Source organism: Anomaloglossus baeobatrachus, chromosome 4, assembly GCF_048569485.1.
Source record: "Anomaloglossus baeobatrachus isolate aAnoBae1 chromosome 4, aAnoBae1.hap1, whole genome shotgun sequence".
Taxonomy (NCBI): domain Eukaryota; kingdom Metazoa; phylum Chordata; class Amphibia; order Anura; family Aromobatidae; genus Anomaloglossus; species Anomaloglossus baeobatrachus.
In genome coordinates this window covers 663583324-663604459 of record NC_134356.1, presented here as the reverse complement: position 1 = coordinate 663604459, position 21136 = coordinate 663583324, and the positions used below count along the sequence as shown (strand labels likewise).

Genomic DNA, 21136 nt, shown 5'->3' with positions numbered 1-21136 from the left:
GCCGCCAATTAAGGAACGACGTCATTCTCGTACTTCAGTGTCTTAGAGGGAATCCTTTTCCAAGACACATAATGTTTTCACTATTTGTAGACTTAAAGGGGACATGTCACCAGGTCAAACGTGGCCAGTTTTGGCTCATTTTTTTAATGCTGCTAGTCCGCTGAGTATTTTGGTTTTTATTTTTTAAAAATCCGCCATACGGTTCCAGAGATATGGGCCTTTTTATGTAGTGCTAATGTTTACGATCTTTATCTGTAGGGCGTGGCTTACAGAATTCCTTGAGGGCGTATCTTATGAGTTATCCGGAGCCACGCCCCTTTGTAACGACCATCAAACTATCCCTATATAAAATAGGCCATATCTCTGAAACTATAGGGCGGATTTAAAAAAAATCAAAAACGTAATACTCAGGAAAGCAGCGGGAATAATATAGGATTAAAAGCTGGGAACTTTTTTTTTATCTGGGACAGGTCCTCTAAAGTATTTTTATATTCTCTTTTTACTACACATTATTATGACTACAAAATCACTAAATATAGCATTTTTATGGGTTTTTTTGCTTTTTTTTTTTTTAAATAAGAATTTAAAAGAAAAAAAATCTCAGGGAGGAAGTTTTTTAGTAAACTTTAGTAAACAAATTGAATTACTTTAAGTCGCACCAAGGGGCAAAAAAAGTTTTGATTGTTTGATTTTTCGCTTTTATGGGAACATATGTCCTTGTGTCATGCCATCACCTGCCTGTTTCAATCATCTTAGATTTCACGGTTGCTATTGACTGCTACATTATATGGTAAAATGGCCAGGATTGGACCCGTCGAAGAGCAGGAGACAGGGGCACCTAGACTGGTCCTCAGACTAGGGGGGCTGTAGCTATCCCTTAACTCAGAGTTACTTCTGAAGGTGAGGATGTCTGAGCCACCTTCTTGACCCTGGTCCTGATCAGCCCTGATCTTATACTCCAACCCCAGGGGAGGGCCAGGACAGGAATGTGATAAAACCAACAGAGAAAGACAAACAGGGGAAGCTAAAACTCACAGCATGCTCACACAAAGGTATAAGACAATAAGAGGTAAGGAGGAAAATAAGAGCAGGGAGGAAACAAGACAAGTAGAGAATTCCACAACAACTCCAAGCACTGCGCAATATAATCACCAGCAGAACTGGGACACAATAGCACACAGACCAACACAGCAAAACTATAGTCAGTGTGGGAAGACAGATTCCACCATCTTAAAAAGGTAAATGTGATAGGTCTCCAAAAACATGTGATTCTAGAGGTAACCAGCAGGCTAGCAGAGGTTAACTGTAATGAGCACACAGCTGGTCGAGGCCTGAGCCTGCCTGTGTAATTGAGAAACACCAGAGAAACCATTGTGTGGAGTGTCAGAGTCTGCAGTGTGAACAGTGTTTGATGCCGCCATGACACTTGGCGAGTTTTGAGCAAAACTCCTTGTGACAATAGACATTGCAGTGGGATGTTGACTATATGATCTATTAAATAAGGGCAGTGGATAATGGTAAAAGCATTATATATGGTGCCAGCCTAAAATATGGGCACTTAGTGCTATCGTAGTGCCCTCCGAAAATAAGACCTGTACAGAAGGAGCAATGATGTTCTCAGCTGTCGAGAACAGGTTTGCATGTAGATTCCATACGAATAAACCAGGGGGACCGGTTCACCCAAGTATTGTTCTTTCCAATTGATCCCTATGTTGTGTTAGATAACGATGTGATTTTCCAGCGCGGGACTGTAGAGCAGACCTGTCAATCACACCACTTTAGCCCCGCCCACTGCAGATAGCACAATGTACAAGCGGATGGCACATTGACATACAGGTGGCACCCGGACATACAGGTAGCACACGGGCATATACAGATGGCACACGGGCATATACGGATGGCACACGGACATATACGGATGGCACACGGGCATATACGGATGGCACACGGACATATACGGATGGCACACGGACATACAGGTGGCACATGGACATACAGGTGGCACACGGGCATATATGGATGGCACACGGACATACGGGTGGCACATGGACATACAGGTGGCACATGAACATATACTGATGGCACACGGACATACAGGTGGCACATGGACATATACGGATGGAACACGGACATACAGATGGCACATGGACAAGCGGATGGCACATGGACATACAGGTGGCACATGGATATATACAGATGGCACATGGATATATACAGATGGCACATGGACATACAGATGGCACACGGACATACAGGTGGCACATGGACATACAGGTGGCACATGGACATACAGATGGCACATGGACATACAGGTGGCACATGGACATACAGGTGGCACATGGACATACAGAGGGCACATGGATATATACAGATGGCACATGGACATACAGGTGGCACACGGACATACAGGTGGCACATGGACATACAGAGGGCACATGGATATATACAGATGGCACATGGACAAGCAGATGGCACATGGACATATACAGATGGCACATGGACATACAGGTGGCACATGGATATATACAGATGGCACATGGATATATACAGATGGCACATGGACATATAGGTGGCACATGGACATACAGAGGGCACATGGATATATACAGATGGCACATGGACATACAGGTGGCACACGGACATACAGATGGCACACGGATATATACAGATGGCACATGGATATATACAGATGGCACATGGACATATAGGTGGCACATGGACATACAGGTGGCACATGGACATACAGATGGCACATGGACATACAGGTGGCACACGGACATACAGATGGCACACGGACATACAGGTGGCACACGGACATACAGATGGCACATGGACATACAGGTGGCACACGGACATACAGGTGGCACACGGACATACAGATGGCACACGGACATACAGATGGCACATGGACATACAGATGGCACATGGACATACAGAGGGCACATGGACATACAGAGGGCACATGGATATATACAGATGGCAGACGGACATACAGGTGGCACATGGACATACAGATGGCACATGGAGAAGCGGATGGCACACGGACATACAGGTGGCACACGGACATATACAGATGGCACATGGACATACAGGTGGCACACGGACATACAGGTGGCACATGGACATACAGATGGCACATGGACATACAGATGGCACACGGACATACAGGTGGCACATGGACATACAAGTGGCACACGGACATACAGGTGGCACACTGACATACAGGTGGCACACGGACATACAGGTTGCACACGGACATACAGATGGCACACGGACATACAGATGGCACACGGACATACAGGTGGCACATGGACATACAGGTGGCACACGGACATACAGATGGCACACGGACATACAGGTGGCACACGGACATACAGATGGCACACGGACATACAGATGGCACACGGACATACAGGTGGCACATGGACATACAGACGGCACATGGACATACAGGTGGCACACGGACATACAGATGGCACACGGACATACAGGTGGCACACGGACATACAGGTGGCACACGGACATACAGGTGGCACACGGACATACAGATGGCACACGGACATACAGGTGGCACATGGACATACAGACGGCACATGGACATACAGACGGCACATGGACATACAGGTGGCACACGGACATACAGGTGGCACACGGACATACAGGTGGCACACGGACATACAGGTGGCACACGGACATACAGATGGCACACGGACATACAGGTGGCACATGGACATACAGACGGCACATGGACATACAGACGGCACATGGACATACAGGTGGCACATGGACATACAGGTGGCACACGGACATACAGGTGGCACACGGACATACAGATGGCACATGGACATACAGGTGGCACACGGACATACAGATGGCACACGGACATACAGATGGCACACGGACATACAGGTGGCACATGGACATACAGACGGCACATGGACATACAGGTGGCACACGGACATATACAGGTGGCACACGGACATACAGGTGGCACACGGACATACAGGTGGCACACGGACATACAGGTGGCACACGGACATACAGATGGCACACGGACATACAGGTGGCACACGGACATACAGATGGCACATGGACATACAGGTGGCACACTGACATACAGGTGGCACACTGACATACAGGTGGCACACGGACATACAGATGGCACACGGACATACAGATGGCACACGGACATACAGGTGGCACATGGACATACAGACGGCACATGGACATACAGGTGGCACACGGACATACAGATGGCACACGGACATATACAGGTGGCACACGGACATACAGACGGCACATGGAGAAGCGGATGGCACACAGATGACAAATATTCTTTTATTTCCTTTTATCTCCTGGATAAAACACTGATGATTTGGCATGCAGGACTAGACTTAAGGGGGCTTTACACGCTGCCACATCGCTAACGATTTATCGTCGGGGTCACATCGTTAGTGACGCACATCCGGCGCCGTTAGCGACATCGCAGCGTGTGACACCTATGAGCGACCTTAAACGATCGCAAAAGAGGCAAAAATCTTTGGTGTGTGACACGTCGTTCATTTACCAAAAATTGTTGTCTGGTCAGTAGCGAGGTTGTTTGTCGTACCTGCGGCCGCCCTTAATGAGGGAGGAAGGAGGTGCGCGGGATATTCCGCCCGCTCATCTCCGCCCCTCCGCTTCTATTGGACGGCTGCCGTGTGACGTTGCTGTGACGCCGAACGAACCGTCCCCTTAGAAAGGAGGCAGTTCGCCGGCCACAGCGACATCGCAGGGAGGTAAGTCCGTGTGATGGGTGTAAGCGAGGTTGTGCGGCACGGGCAGCGACTTGCCCATGATGCACAACAGACGGGGGCGGGTACGCTCGCTAACGATATTGATACCGATATCGCAGCGTGTAAAGCACCCTTTAGACTAAAGTTCACTCAGATGTCTGATAAATCGCCGGTGTGATGACAATATGTCACCCGGACACCCCTTGTCCTGTTTTGGAATCCATATCACACCTATTTTTATGCATCAATAATCAAATTATTTGACAAGGCCAGGTACCATCAACTTTAACAATTGCCTCTGTTAGAAACTTATCCCATGCGGATGGAGACATATTCTGGCCGTTTTTTTTGCGCATTTACTGACATGTAAGTGCGAGTCCCTAAAAAACCCACCCAAAAAATAAAAGCTCAGACTAGCGCACTCTGCAGATTTTTTGTTTTTTTACACAGAGCATTGGTCCGTACTGAAAAACATTGATGTGAACAAATCCAGAGGTTCCAGGTCATTTTCCACATGGATAATAAGGAGACGCAACGTTCATGTGGACGTACAAGTAGGAAAATCCTCCAAAAGGCCACAAAATTCCATTTTATTGTACACGAGTTCCACAACCCCATATGTGCCACTGTCACGCTAGGGTATGGGGAAATACCAAGCAAACGGCAAAAAAGGGAAGAGGGAAACCCTGTGTATAGGGAAGGGGGCAATGATGACCCCTGACCAAACCTTCCGCTGGCTCCCCTGACCACTCTATGTGCCGAACAGGATACCTGACCCTGACTTACCCTGGACTGAGCCCTAGGTAGGGAACGGATGGGATGAGCACTTAGTCAACCCCACTAAGCTCTAAAGAAGACATAAGGAGGACACACAGGGGAAAGTAAACCAACAAGTTATCTCCGGGATGACTCGGGGAGAGGTACAGAAACATACATCAGATGAACACAAGCTGACTCCTTGCACTCAAGACTGTATAGAAATGTAACTCTATCACCAGCAAACACCAAGGGGAAATGCAGGTATTTAAGGACACAAGGGGAAGTGATGAGGATTAACATCTGAGAAGTGAAGATATCTGCAGGGTCATAAAAGGAAAAGGAGTAACCCCAAATAGGTTTCTATTTACACCATAGAAGGAAAAATAGACGGCCAGGGAGCAGTTTGTGCAGCAAACACTGTGACCTTCTACAACCGGATACCACAGGACTGTCTGTCAACCGTGACAGGTTCGATCAAGGTGTACTGCTGCATTTCGCGTCTTATTCCAGACTGATTTCAGCATGGTGACACTGTCCACTCTTGGCCACTGCAGTCTATGGCCCCCATAATTTGTAGGGCCCAGATTCAGCAGAACCCCCAATCCCCGCACTGACAGGGATTTATATGATGCACGGTCCTGATGCAATCACACATCGCCACATGGACGGGCAGATTTCTGTTTTCCTCATGGCTCTGCTCGCTCTCCGGAGCCTGTCAGCATTTTCTGCGCTGCTCGCTGGTCTCCCTAGAAACTGAGATCCAATGCAGCAAGACCTGGGATTATGGGAATATTACACATCAAAGGGGAAAGCGGAGCGATATTTCTGTGTGTCTGGATCCATTGTAAAGCCTCTGCCATGATTACACCTTTATCTGTGTCACTAGACGATGACTCAATCAAGTGACTGATCATTTACCCCACTATATCATAATTACCATGTTCAGGTAGAAATAAGTCTCTGCAGGATTTCCTTCCTTCTGCACAGTCACCCATTGTTGTATATGGTAAAAAAAAAAAAATGTAAAAAAGAAAGTAGCACTTTTTATATTGGCCACTAGATGTCAGCACTTCACACTCAAAAAAACAACTCGTTTTACAGCCTGCAGTAAAAATGACTCTTCACACTCCATAGTGCTCAATAGAGAGAGAATGACTTCTCCATTATACAGTGCAGCTTAGCAGTGGCGTAACTAGAGTTTGATGGGCCCTAGTGCAAAGCTTGGACCTGGCCCCCCCCCTCCTCTGTATACACTGAAATTCAGGATACGGGATAATGACGCCGACACTCGGAGTACCGGATTGTGACGCTGACACTTGGCTCTTTCCCTCAGCACCCAGGTTTCCCATAATCTGAAATCCCTCTTTCTATTAACACCCAGCTTTCCTATGTTCTGATATCCATCTTGTCCTCGGCACCCAGCTTCCCCATGCTTTGCTATACATCTTTCCCTCAGCACCCAGCTTTCCCATATCAGAGCATGGGAAAGCTGGGTGCTGAGAGATGTACAGCAGAGCATGGGAACGCTGGGTGCTGAGAGATGTACAGCAGAGCATGGGAACGCTGGGTGCTGAGAGATGTACAGCAGAGCATGGGAAAGCTGGGTGCTGAGAGATGTACAGCAGAGCATGGGAACGCTGGGTGCTGAGAGATGTACAGCAGAGCATGGGAACGCTGGGTGCTGAGAGAAGATGTATAGCAGATCATGGGAAAGCTGGGTGCTGAGAGAAGATGTATAGCAGATCATGGGAAAGCTGGGTGCTGAGGGAAAGAGCCTTTTTCCCTCAGCACAAAATGTTCCCATCCCATGATTGTATCTTTGTCCCCCCTCCTATATAGTTCTCCAAATTATATAATGGCCCCCACATTGCCTTCCATATAGTACAAAGGGTCCCACATAACCCTTCATATATTATAATATCACCTCCATAGTCCTACATGCATTATAATGCACCTCCCATAGTCCTCCATGTATTATAATTCACCCCATAGTACTCCATATATTTTACTGCAGCACATAGTCCTCAGTATATTATAATGCACCCCCATAGTCCTCCATGTATTATAATTCACCCCATAGTCCTCCATGTATTATAATTCACCCCATAGTCCTCCATATATTATAATTCACCCCATAGTACTCCATATATTTTACTGCACCAGATAGTCCTCAGTATATTATAATGCACCCCCATAGTCCTCCATGTTTTATAATGCACCCCCATAGTCCATGTATAAGGTAGCCCCATAGTCCTCCATATATTATAATGCATCCCCCATACTCCTATATGTATTATAATGCAGCACCATAGACCTTCATATTGTATTATGCAGCCCCATAGTCTTCCATGTATAATGCACCCCTATAGTCCATGTATATGTCATTCATATTGCATTATGCAGCCCCATAGTCCTCCATGTAAAATACACCCCTATAGTCCATGTATAAGGTGTCCTTCATATTGCATTATGCAGCCCCATAGTCCTCCGTATATAATACACCCCTATAGTCCATGTATAAGTGTCCTTCATATTGCATTATGCAGCCCCATAGTCCTCCATGTATAATGCACCCCTATAGTCCATGTATAATGAACCCCTGTAGTCCATGTATAAGGTGTCATTCATGTTGTATTATGCAGCCCCAGAGACCTCCATGTATAATGCAGCCCCTTAGACCTCAATGTATAATGCAGCCCCATAGATCTCCATGTATAATGCAGCCCCACATAAACCTCCATGTATAATGGAGCCCCACAGACCTCCATGTATAATGCAGCCCCATAAACCTCCATGTATAATGCAGCCCCATAGATCTCCATGTGTAATGCAGCCCCATAAACCTCCATGTATAATACAGCCCCACAGACCTCCATGTATAATGCAGTCCCATAGATCTCCATGTATAATGCAGCCCCATAAATCTCCATGTATAATGCAGCCCCACAGACCTCCATGTATAATGCAGTCCCATAGATCTCCATGTATAATGCAGCCCCATAAATCTCCATGTATTATGCAGCCCCAGAGACCTCCATGTATAACGCAGCCCCTTAGACCTCAATGTATAATGCAGCCCCATAGATCTCCATGTATAATGCAGCCCCATAGATCTCCATGTATAATGCAGCCCCACATAAACCTCCATGTATAATGGAGCCCCACAGACCTTCATGTATAATGCAGCCCCATAAACCTCCATGTATAATGCAGCCCCATAGATCTCCATGTGTAATGCAGCCCCATAAACCTCCATGTATAATACAGCCCCACAGACCTCCATGTATAATGCAGTCCCATAGATCTCCATGTATAATGCAGCCCCACAGACCTCCATGTATAATACAGCCCCACAGACCTCCATGTATAATGCAGTCCCCCAGGCCTCCATGTATAATGCATCCCCCTAGGCCTCCATGTATAATGCATCCCCCTAGGCCTCCATGTATAATGCATCCCCCTAGGCCTCCATGTATAATGCAGCCCCCCAGGCCTCCATGTATAATGCAGCCCCCCAGGCCTCTGGCCACGTATACTCACTGATTTAAAAAAACAAAAACAAAAAAAACCCAACAAGTTCCACCTCTGCTCCGGTCAGAGCGTCCTCCTGTCCTACGCTCTGTGCGCTGCAGTCTCAGCACAGCAGTCGCACAGAAATGACGTCCCCGCGCTCTGCTGCACTGAGACGTCGAGCGCAGGCACAGGGAGAGAATGATGAAGCATGGAGCAGAGCACGCCACTCGATGCTTCATCATTGCTGTGTGTAATGACAGGTGAAGGGGGGCCCACGGTGCTGCCGCCGCTGACACCAGGTCCCCTTGACTCACGGGCTCCATAGTGGCCGCATGGCCTGCCACAGACACTGCAGCTTCTCTTTCACAGAGTGATGATCTGCAGGGTGGGTGTCGGGCCCCTAACCTTCCAGGCCCGGTCGCGATGGCGACCTCTGCGACTGCGGTCGTTACGCCCCTGGAGCCTAGATAAAAGGGATCTTCTTCATAATCTTGAAGGAAAAAAAGAAATAATCTCCTGATCTTTGTTTCTTGTCTCCACAGGATCTGCCCCTGCCCAGGAAGAGCAGCGGGTAAGTGCCCGGATTTACGTCCTTTTGGGGGATGTATGTTTGGATTGCATGGCAATAGTTGGGGGATACATATCATATGTATACAGCTGGATATGAAGCTATATATGTTGTTATACAGTATATAGAAATAAAGAAGGTTGATAGTTTTTTATATCATTGGCGTTGTGAGAGAACAGAATCCATTTTATTCGTATAATGTCCATCTTGTCTCATAGCTAATGATGTCATAGGGCTCAGCTAACACTGATGGGTGGGAACATTTCACATTTCTGTTCACGCCCCTATTGCTCTTATTGGTGCATAGTTCTGAGGAGTTATTTCTTTGTTTGAGGTACTATATAAACTGGCCTTATAATGTGTTAAAGCAAAAACTTTCAGTATACCACAAAGCGTGTGTGCTGCAATGATTTCCTGAGCACTCGTAAAACAAATATCTCATTACTTTGGAGTTCAAGAGGCATAGAAGGAGTGTATCACTGCGTCAACTAGCCCCTGATACAGGAAAAGCTGACAGTCAGCGACTAGGACCGCCCACTGGACTCCTAAGCCCAAAATGAGCAAGGATTAAAATAATAAAATACACTTTACAGTGACTCTTGCCCAGAAATATTGTATATACAAGGCCTTGTATTCAGCCCCTGGTAGTTTGATTCCCTCCTGAGTGACCAATTGCCCCCAAAAGTCACCTAGTTAGTATATTGAATCCACCTGGGTTTAATTTATTCTTAGTATAAGTACAGCTATTCTGTGAAGGCCTCAGAGGTTTGTTTGAGGTTCTGCACACAGCAGTACATGTTCTCGGTCGTGCACACAGCAGTACATGTTCTCGGTCGTGCACACAGCAGTACATATTCTCGGTCGTGCACACAGTGGCAGTACAGTGCACACAGCAGTACATATTCTCGGTCGTGCACACAGCAGTACATATTCTCGGTCGTGCACACAGCAGTACATATTCTCGGTCGTGCACAGAGCAGTACATATTCTCGGTCGTGCACAGAGCAGTACATATTCTCAGTCGTGCACACAGTGGCAGCACAGTGCACACAGCAGTACATGTTCTCGGTCGTGCACACAGCAGTACATATTCTCGGTCGTGCACACAGCAGTACATATTCTCGGTCGTGCACACAGCAGTACATATTCTCGGTCGTGCACACAGCAGTACATATTCTAGGTTGTGCACACAGCAGTACATATTCTCGGTCGTGCACACAGCAGTACATATTCTCGGTCGTGCACAGAGCAGTACATATTCTCAGTCGTGCACACAGTGGCAGCACAGTGCACACAGCAGTACATATTCTCGGTCATGCACACAGCAGTACATATTCTCGGTCGTGCACAGAGCAGTACATATTCTCGGTCGTGCACAGAGCAGTACATATTCTCGGTCGTGCACACAGCAGTACATATTCTAGGTCGTGCACACAGCAGTACATATTCTCGGTCATGCACACAGCAGTACATATTCTCGGTCGTGCACAGAGCAGTACATATTCTAGGTCGTGCACACAGCAGTACATGTTGTAGGTCGTGCACACAGCAGTACATGTTGTAGGTCGTGCACACAGTGGCAGTACAGTGCACATAGCAGTACATATTCTCGGTCGTGCACACAGTGGCAGTACAGTGCACACAGCAGTACATATTTTAGGTCGTGCACACAGCAGTACATATTCTAGGTCGTGCACAGAGCAGTACATATTCTAGGACGTGCACACAGCAGTACATGTTGTAGGTCGTGCACACAGTGGCAGTACAGTGCACACAGCAGTACATATTCTCGGTCGTGCACACAGCAGTACATATTCTCGGTCGTGTACACAGTGGCAGTACAGTGCGCACAGCAGTACATATTTTAGGTCGTGCACACAGCAGTACATATTCTAGGTCGTGCACACAGCAGTACATATTCTAGGTTGTGCACACAGCAGTACATATTCTCGGTCGTGCACACAGCAGTACATATTCTCGGTCGTGCACAGAGCAGTACATATTCTCGGTCGTGCACAGAGCAGTACATATTCTCAGTCGTGCACACAGTGGCAGCACAGTGCACACAGCAGTACATGTTCTCGGTCGTGCACACAGCAGTACATATTCTCGGTCGTGCACACAGCAGTACATATTCTCGGTCGTGCACACAGCAGTACATATTCTCGGTCGTGCACACAGCAGTACATATTCTAGGTTGTGCACACAGCAGTACATATTCTCGGTCGTGCACACAGCAGTACATATTCTCGGTCGTGCACAGAGCAGTACATATTCTCAGTCGTGCACACAGTGGCAGCACAGTGCACACAGCAGTACATATTCTCGGTCATGCACACAGCAGTACATATTCTCGGTCGTGCACAGAGCAGTACATATTCTCGGTCGTGCACAGAGCAGTACATATTCTCGGTCGTGCACACAGCAGTGCATATTCTAGGTCGTGCACACAGCAGTACATATTCTCGGTCATGCACACAGCAGTACATATTCTCGGTCGTGCACAGAGCAGTACATATTCTAGGTCGTGCACACAGCAGTACATGTTGTAGGTCGTGCACACAGCAGTACATGTTGTAGGTCGTGCACACAGTGGCAGTACAGTGCACATAGCAGTACATATTCTCGGTCGTGCACACAGTGGCAGTACAGTGCACATAGCAGTACATATTCTCGGTTGTGCACACAGCAGTACATGTTCTCGGTCGTGCACACAGCAGTACAAGTTCTCGGTTGTGCACACAGCAGTACATATTCTCAGTCGTGCACACAGCAGTACATATTCTAGGTCGTGCACAGAGCAGTACATATTCTAGGACGTGCACACAGCAGTACATGTTGTAGGTCGTGCACACAGTGGCAGTACAGTGCACACAGCAGTACATATTCTCGGTCATGCACACAGCAGTACATATTCTCGGTCGTGCGCACAGCAGTACATATTTTAGGTCGTGCACACAGCAGTACATATTCTAGGTCGTGCACAGAGCAGTACATGTTGTAGGTCATGCACACAGTGGCAGTACAGTGCACACAGCAGTACATATTCTCGGTCGTGCACACAGCAGTACATATTCTAGGTCGTGCACACAGCAGTACATGTTGTAGGTCGTGCACACAGTGGCAGTACAGTGCACACAGCAGTACATATTCTCGGTCGTGCACACAGCAGTACATATTCTCGGTCGTGCACACAGCAGTACATATTCTAGGTCGTGCACAGAGCAGTACATATTCTAGGTCGTGCACACAGCAGTACATATTCTCGGTCGTGCACACAGCAGTACATATTCTAGGTTGTGCACACAGCAGTACATATTCTAGGTCGTGCACACAGCAGTACAAATTCTAGGTCGTGCACACAGTAGTACATGTTCTAGGTCGTGCACACAGCAGTACATGTTCTAGGTCGTGCACAGAGCAGTACATATTCTAGGTCGTGCACACAGCAGTACATATTCTAGGTCGTGCACACAGCAGTACATATTCTAGGTCGTGCACACAGCAGTACATGTTGTAGGTCGTGCACACAGTGGCAGTACAGTGCACACAGCAGTACATATTCTCGGTCGTGCACACAGCAGTACATATTCTCGGTCGTGCACACAGCAGTACATATTCTCGGTCGTGCACACAGTGGCAGTACAGTGCACACAGCAGTACATATTCTCGGTTGTGCACACAGCAGTACATGTTCTCGGTCGTGCACACAGCAGTACATGTTCTCGGTTGTGCACACAGCAGTACATATTCTCAGTCGTGCACACAGCAGTACATGTTCTCGGTCGTGCACACAGTGGCAGTACAGTGCACACAGCAGTACATGTTGTAAGTCGTGCACACAGCAGTACATATTCTCGGTTGTGCACACAGCAGTACATGTTCTCGGTTGTGCACACAGCAGTACATTTTCTCGGTCGTGCACACAGCAGTACATATTCTCGGTCGTGCACACAGTGGCAGTACAGTGCACACAGCAGTACATGTTGTAGGTCGTGCACACAGCAGTACATATTCTCGGTCGTGCACACAGCAGTACATATTCTCGGTCGTGCACACAGCAGTACATATTCTCGGTCGTGCACACAGTGGCAGTACAGTGCACACAGCAGTACATATTCTCGGTTGTGCACACAGCAGTACATATTCTCGGTCGTGCACACAGCAGTACATATTCTCGGTCGTGCACACAGTGGCAGTACAGTGCACACAGCAGTACATATTCTCGGTTGTGCACACAGCAGTACATATTCTCGGTCGTGCACACAGCAGTACATATTCTCGGTCGTGCACACAGTGGCAGTACAGTGCACACAGCAGTACATATTCTCGGTCGTGCACACAGTGGCAGTACAGTGCACACAGCAGTACATATTCTCGGTCGTGCACACAGCAGTACATGTTCTCGGTCGTGCACACAGCAGTACATATTTTCAGTCGTGCACACAGCAGTACATATTCTCGGTCGTGCACACAGCAGTACATGTTCTAGGTCGTGCACACAGCAGTACATATTCTCGGTCGTGCACACAGCAGTACATGTTGTAGGTCGTGCACACAGCAGTACATATTCTCGGTCATGCACACAGCAGTACATATTCTCGGTCGTGCACACAGCAGTACATATTCTCGGTCATGCACACAGCAGTACATATTCTCGGTCGTGCACACAGCAGTACATGTTCTAGGTCGTGCACACAGCAGTACATATTCTCGGTCGTGCACACAGCAGTACATATTCTCGGTCGTGCACACAGCAGTACATATTCTCGGTCATGCACACAGCAGTACATATTCTCGGTCGTGCACACAGCAGTACATATTCTCGGTCGTGCACACAGTGGCAGTACAGTGCACACAGCAGTACATATTCTCGGTCGTGCACACAGCAGTACATATTCTCGGTCGTGCACAGCAGTACATGTTGTAGGTCGTGCACACAGCAGTACATATTCTCGGTCGTGCACACAGTGGCAGCACAGCGCACACAGCAGTACATGTTGTAGGTCGTGCACACAGCAGTACATATTCTAGGTCGTGCACACAGCAGTACATATTCTCGGTCGTGCACACAGCAGTACATATTCTCGGTCGTGCACACAGTGGCAGTACAGTGCACACAGCAGTACATATTTTAGGTCGTGCACACAGCAGTACATATTCTAGGTTGTGCACACAGCAGTACATATTCTAGGTCGTGCACACAGCAGTACATATTCTCGATCGTGCACACAGCAGTACATATTCTCGGTCGTGCACACAGTGGCAGTACAGTGCACACAGCAGTACATATTTTAGGTCGTGCACACAGCAGTACATATTCTAGGTCGTGCACAGAGCAGTACATATTCTAGGTCGTGCACACAGCAGTACATATTCTAGGTCGTGCACACAGCAGTACATATTCTAGGTCGTGCACACAGCAGTACATGTTGTAGGTCGTGCACACAGTGGCAGTACAGTGCACACAGCAGTACATATTCTCGGTCGTGCACACAGCAGTACATATTCTCGGTCGTGCACACAGTGGCAGTACAGTGCACACAGCAGTACATATTTTAGGTCGTGCACACAGCAGTACATATTCTAGGTCGTGCACAGAGCAGTACATATTCTAGGTCGTGCACACAGCAGTACATATTCTAGGTTGTGCACACAGCAGTACATATTCTAGGTCGTGCACACAGCAGTACATATTCTCGGTCGTGCACACAGTGGCAGTACAGTGCACACAGCAGTACATATTTTAGGTCGTGCACACAGCAGTACATATTCTAGGTCGTGCACAGAGCAGTACATATTCTAGGTCGTGCACACAGCAGTACATATTCTAGGTCGTGCACACAGCAGTACATATTCTAGGTTGTGCACATAGCAGTACATATTCTAGGTCGTGCACACAGCAGTACAAATTCTAGGTCGTGCACACAGTAGTACATGTTCTAGGTCGTGCACACAGCAGTACATGTTCTAGGTCGTGCACACAGCAGTACATGTTGTAGGTCGTGCACACAGTGGCAGTACAGTGCACACAGCAGTACATATTCTCGGTCGTGCACACAGCAGTACATATTCTCGGTCGTGCACACAGTGGCAGTACAGTGCACACAGCAGTACATATTTTAGGTCGTGCACACAGCAGTACATATTCTAGGTCGTGCACAGAGCAGTACATATTCTAGGTCGTGTACACAGCAGTACATATTCTAGGTCGTGCACACAGCAGTACATATTCTCGGTCGTGCACACAGTGGCAGTACAGTGCACACAGCAGTACATATTTTAGGTCGTACACACAGCAGTACATATTCTAGGTCGTGCACACAGCAGTACATATTCTAGGTTGTGCACACAGCAGTACATATTCTAGGTCGTGCACACAGCAATACATATTCTCGGTCGTGCACACAGCAGAACATATTCTCGGTCGTGCACACAGTGGCAGTACAGTGCACACAGCAGTACATATTTTAGGTCGTGCACACAGCAGTACATATTCTAGGTCGTGCACAGAGCAGTACATATTCTAGGTCGTGCACACAGCAGTACATATTCTAGGTCGTGCACACAGCAGTACATATTCTAGGTTGTGCACACAGCAGTACATATTCTCGGTCGTGCACACAGTAGTACATATTCTCGGTCGTGCACACAGCAGTACATGTTGTAGGTCGTGCACACAGTGGCAGTACAGTGCACACAGCAGTACATATTTTAGGTCGTGCACACAGCAGTACATATTCTAGGTCGTGCACACAGCAGTACATATTCTAGGTTGTGCACACAGCAGTACATATTCTAGGTCGTGCACACAGCAGTACATATTCTCGGTCGTGCACACAGTGGCAGTACAGTGCACACAGCAGTACATATTTTAGGTCGTGCACACAGCAGTACATATTCTAGGTCGTGCACAGAGCAGTACATATTTTAGGTCGTGCACACAGCAGTACATATTCTAGGTCGTGCACAGAGCAGTACATATTCTAGGTCGTGCACACAGCAGTACATATTCTAGGTCGTGCACACAGCAGTACATATTCTAGGTTGTGCACACAGCAGTACATATTCTAGGTCGTGCACACAGCAGTACATATTCTCGGTCGTGCACACAGTGGCAGTACAGTGCGCACAGCAGTACATATTCTAGGTCGTGCACACAGCAGTACATATTCTAGGTCGTGCACACAGCAGTACATATTCTAGGTTGTGCACACAGCAGTACATATTCTAGGTCGTGCACACAGTGGCAGTACAGTGCACACAGCAGTACATATTCTAGGTCGTGCACAGAGCAGTACATATTCTAGGTCGTGCACACAGCAGTACATATTCTAGGTCGTGCACACAGCAGTACATATTCTCGGTCGTGCACACAGCAGTACATATTCTAGGTTGTGCACACAGCAGTACATATTCTAGGTCGTGCACACAGCAGTACAAATTCTAGGTCGTGCACACAGTAGTACATGTTCTAGGTCGTGCACACAGCAGTACATGTTCTAGGTCGTGCACACAGCAGTACATGTTGTAGGTCGTGCACACAGTGGCAGTACAGTGCACACAGCAGTACATATTCTCGGTCGTGCACACAGCAGTACATATTCTCGGTCGTGCACACAGTGGCAGTACAGTGCACACAGCAGTACATATTTTAGGTCGTGCACACAGCAGTACATATTCTAGGTCGTGCACACAGCAGTACATATTCTAGGTCGTGCACACAGCAGTACAAATTCTAGGTCGTGCACACAGCAGTACATATTCTAGGTCGTGCACACAGCAGTACATATTCTCGGTCGTGCACACAGCAGTACATATTCTCGGTCGTGCACACAGTGGCAGTACAGTGCACACAGCAGTACATATTTTAGGTCGTGCACACAGCAGTACATATTCTAGGTCGTGCACAGAGCAGTACATATTCTAGGTCGTGCACACAGCAGTACATATTCTCGGTCGTGCACACAGTGGCAGTACAGTGCACACAGCAGTACATATTTTAGGTCGTGCACACAGCAGTACATATTCTAGGTCGTGCACACAGCAGTACATATTCTAGGTTGTGCACACAGCAGTACATTAACTAGGTCGTGCACACAGCAGTACATATTCTCGGTCGTGCACACAGCAGTACATATTCTCGGTCGTGCACACAGTGGCAGTACAGTGCACACAGCAGTACATATTTTAGGTCGTGCACACAGCAGTACATATTCTAGGTCGTGCACAGAGCAGTACATATTCTAGGTCGTGCACACAGCAGTACATATTCTAGGTCGTGCACACAGCAGTACATATTCTAGGTTGTGCACACAGCAGTACAAATTCTAGGTCGTGCACACAGTAGTACATGTTCTAGGTCGTGCACACAGCAGTACATGTTGTAGGTCGTGCACACAGTGGCAGTACAGTGCACACAGCAGTACATATTCTCGGTCGTGCACACAGCAGTACATATTCTCGGTCGTGCACACAGTGGCAGTACAGTGCACAAAGCAGTACATATTTTAGGTTGTGCACACAGCAGTACAAATTCTAGGTCGTGCACACAGCAGTACATATTCTAGGTCGTGCACACAGCAGTACATATTCTAGGTCGTGCACACAGCAGTACATATTCTCGGTCGTGCACACAGCAGTACATATTCTCGGTCGTGCACACAGTGGCAGTACAGTGCACACAGCAGTACATATTTTAGGTCGTGCACACAGCAGTACATATTCTAGGTCGTGCACAGAGCAGTACATATTCTAGGTCGTGCACACAGCAGTACATATTCTAGGTCGTGCACGCAGCAGTACATATTCTAGGTCGTGCACACAGCAGTACATGTTCTAGGTCGTGCACACAGCAGTACATGTTCTAGGTCGTGCACACAACAGTACATGTTGTAGGTCGTGCACACAGTGGCAGTACAGTGCACACAGCAGTACATATTCTCGGTCGTGCACACAGCAGTACATGTTCTAGGTTGTGCACACAGCAGTAGATATTCTAGGTCGTGCACACAGCAGTACATATTCTCGGTCGTGCACACAGCAGTACATGTTGTAGGTCGTGCACACAGCAGTACATATTCTTGGTCGTGCACACAGCAGTACATATTCTCGGTCGTGCACACAGTGGCAGTACAGTGCACACAGCAGTACATATTCTCGGTCGTGCACACAGTAGTACATATTCTCGGTCGTGCACACAGCAGTACATATTTTCAGTCGTGCACACAGCAGTACATATTCTCGGTCGTGCACACAGCAGTACATGTTCTAGGTCGTGCACACAGCAGTACATATTCTCGGTCGTGCACACAGCAGTACATGTTGTAGGTCGTGCACACAGCAGTACATATTCTCGGTCGTGCACACAGCAGTACATATTCTCGGTCATGCACACAGCAGTACATATTCTCGGTCGTGCACACAGCAGTACATGTTCTAGGTCGTGCACACAGCAGTACATATTCTCGGTCGTGCACACAGCAGTACATGTTCTAGGTCGTGCACACAGCAGTACATATTCTCGGTTGTGCACACAGTGGCAGCACAGCGCACATCTGCAGACGCACACCTCTCCATCTTCCCGTCGCTCCCCTCCCTCCCATCCTCTGCTCTCTGCTGGTTCCTGAGCATATCCTTGTCATCCCTCTCTCCCTCCATCCCTCGTTCTCCCCTCTGCAGTGTCTCCTCTCCGGATCTCCCCCCTCCTCCTCTATCCTCCTTATTATCCGTTTCCTGAGGATCTAATCCCATCCTCCACCTGATCACCTTCGCGGCTCTCCTCTGCGGCTTGCTCCCATCCTCACCGCTGCAGCCATTCTCTCTCCCGCGCTCTCGTCCCCTCGCCTTATCCCCGCACCTCTATTGATCCTTTTCCCACCTTCTTTGGTAAGCTCTCCCTCCCTTCTGTCTCACCCCATCATGTCCCTCCTAATCTGCCTCTGATCACCGTCCCCCATCCCCCCTCCAGCTGTGACACTCACCTGGACGAGGTCACCCACCTCCGCCATGTTTAGACGAACCAAGAGGTAATCCGGGCGAGGGCGCGGGAGAGCAAGGGGGTAACATCTCCCATATGGGCTGTGTAATGTCCGCCATTACGCCCCATACCGGGGATTATACAGGTGATCTATGTGCATGTGGCCTCATACCTGCATGTTATATACCGCAACTATGCGACAATAATCTACTGATCCATGAGAAGGAAACGGTGCTTGGCTGAAGAGCTTACACTTAGGTAATGAACTCTAAGCCCTTATATCATTAATGCGAAAAACTGTCCCCTCAGAACGCACACTTTACATTAGGCCATGGTATATACCGCCAAACAGTGCACATACGATCCGTCCAGATTCACCAATGAATGTGCTGGATCAAAACGCGTTGGGTGTAATTCCAGGTAATAGAGGGTCGGACGTATCGGGGGATCCAGACAAGATCCAGCGCAGGGGGATCCTATGTGATGGAGGTCAGAAGAGCTGACGCTCGGTATAGCAGTGTAGGGCAGCAGCCGGCGGGTCATGTATTATTCATGGCTGTCTGCGGTTGTGTGTGTGCCTGCCATACTACATGTATGTGGGAGCGTGAGCATGGCCGGGCTCTCCCCTGGGGTGTCACGCTGAGCCTCGGCGCTGCCAGCTGAGACGTCTCGTCTTACATCCCAGACTGTCTGCGCTCATCTCCCAGCGCCGGTGTCAGTCACACGCTCCCGGCCCTTTGTTCCTCTGCTGGTATATGGCGCATATTACTGTGCGTACAGGAGCAGTATACAGCAGCGCTAACCCCATATCTTCTGCAGTTGTAGGAGCAGCAACCGGAAAAGTTTAATCCTGACAAGCAGCAGCTCTCCCACCCTCCCCCGACCGCACTCCCCCCTGCCCGGGCACATCGGTAAGTGGTCATATGGGCGGCAACCGTGCCGGTATAACCTGGGTATGATTATGTATGTACAGCTGATATAACCTGGGTATAATTATATACAGTATGCACAGCTGCTATAACCTGGGCATCTCCTGTATATAATTATATATGTACAGCTGCTATAACCTGGGCATCTCCTGTATATAATATATATGTACAGCTGCTATAACCTGGGCATCTCCTGTATATAATTATATATGTACAGCTGCTATAACCTGGGCATATCCTGTATATAATTATATATGTACAGCTGGTATAACCTGGGCATCTCCTGTATATAATTATATATGTACAGCTGCTATAACCTGGGTATCTCCTGTATATAATTATATATGTGCAGCTGGTATAACCTGGGCATCTCCTGTATTTAATTATATATGTACAGCTGGTATAACCTGGGTATCTCCTGTATATAATTATATATGTACAGCTGGTATAACCTGGGTATCTCCTGTATATAATTATATATGTACAGCTGGTATAACCTGGGCATCTCCTGTATATAATTATATATGCACAGCTGCTATAACCTGGGCATCTCCTGTATATAATTATATATGTACAGCTGCTATAACCTGGGCATATCCTGTATATAATTATA

At 47.8% G+C, this 21136-nt stretch overlaps 1 protein-coding gene across 5 annotated transcripts in view; it reads left to right on the top strand.

The window, feature by feature from the left end:
* Nucleotides 1-21136, top strand: part of MAST1 (microtubule associated serine/threonine kinase 1) — a 111210-nt gene that overhangs the window by 49728 nt on the left and 40346 nt on the right. For 2 of the 5 annotated variants that reach the window (XM_075346589.1, XM_075346588.1), the window contains exons 2-3: nt 9590-9618; nt 20414-20505. In XM_075346589.1, the coding sequence (XP_075202704.1) occupies nt 9590-9618; nt 20414-20505 (121 nt within the window). Of the gene's footprint in view, nt 1-9589; nt 9619-19246; nt 19644-19725; nt 19853-20413; nt 20506-21136 lie in introns of those variants that run through there. The other 3 variants (XM_075346592.1, XM_075346591.1, XM_075346590.1) reach the window with 2 other exon arrangements.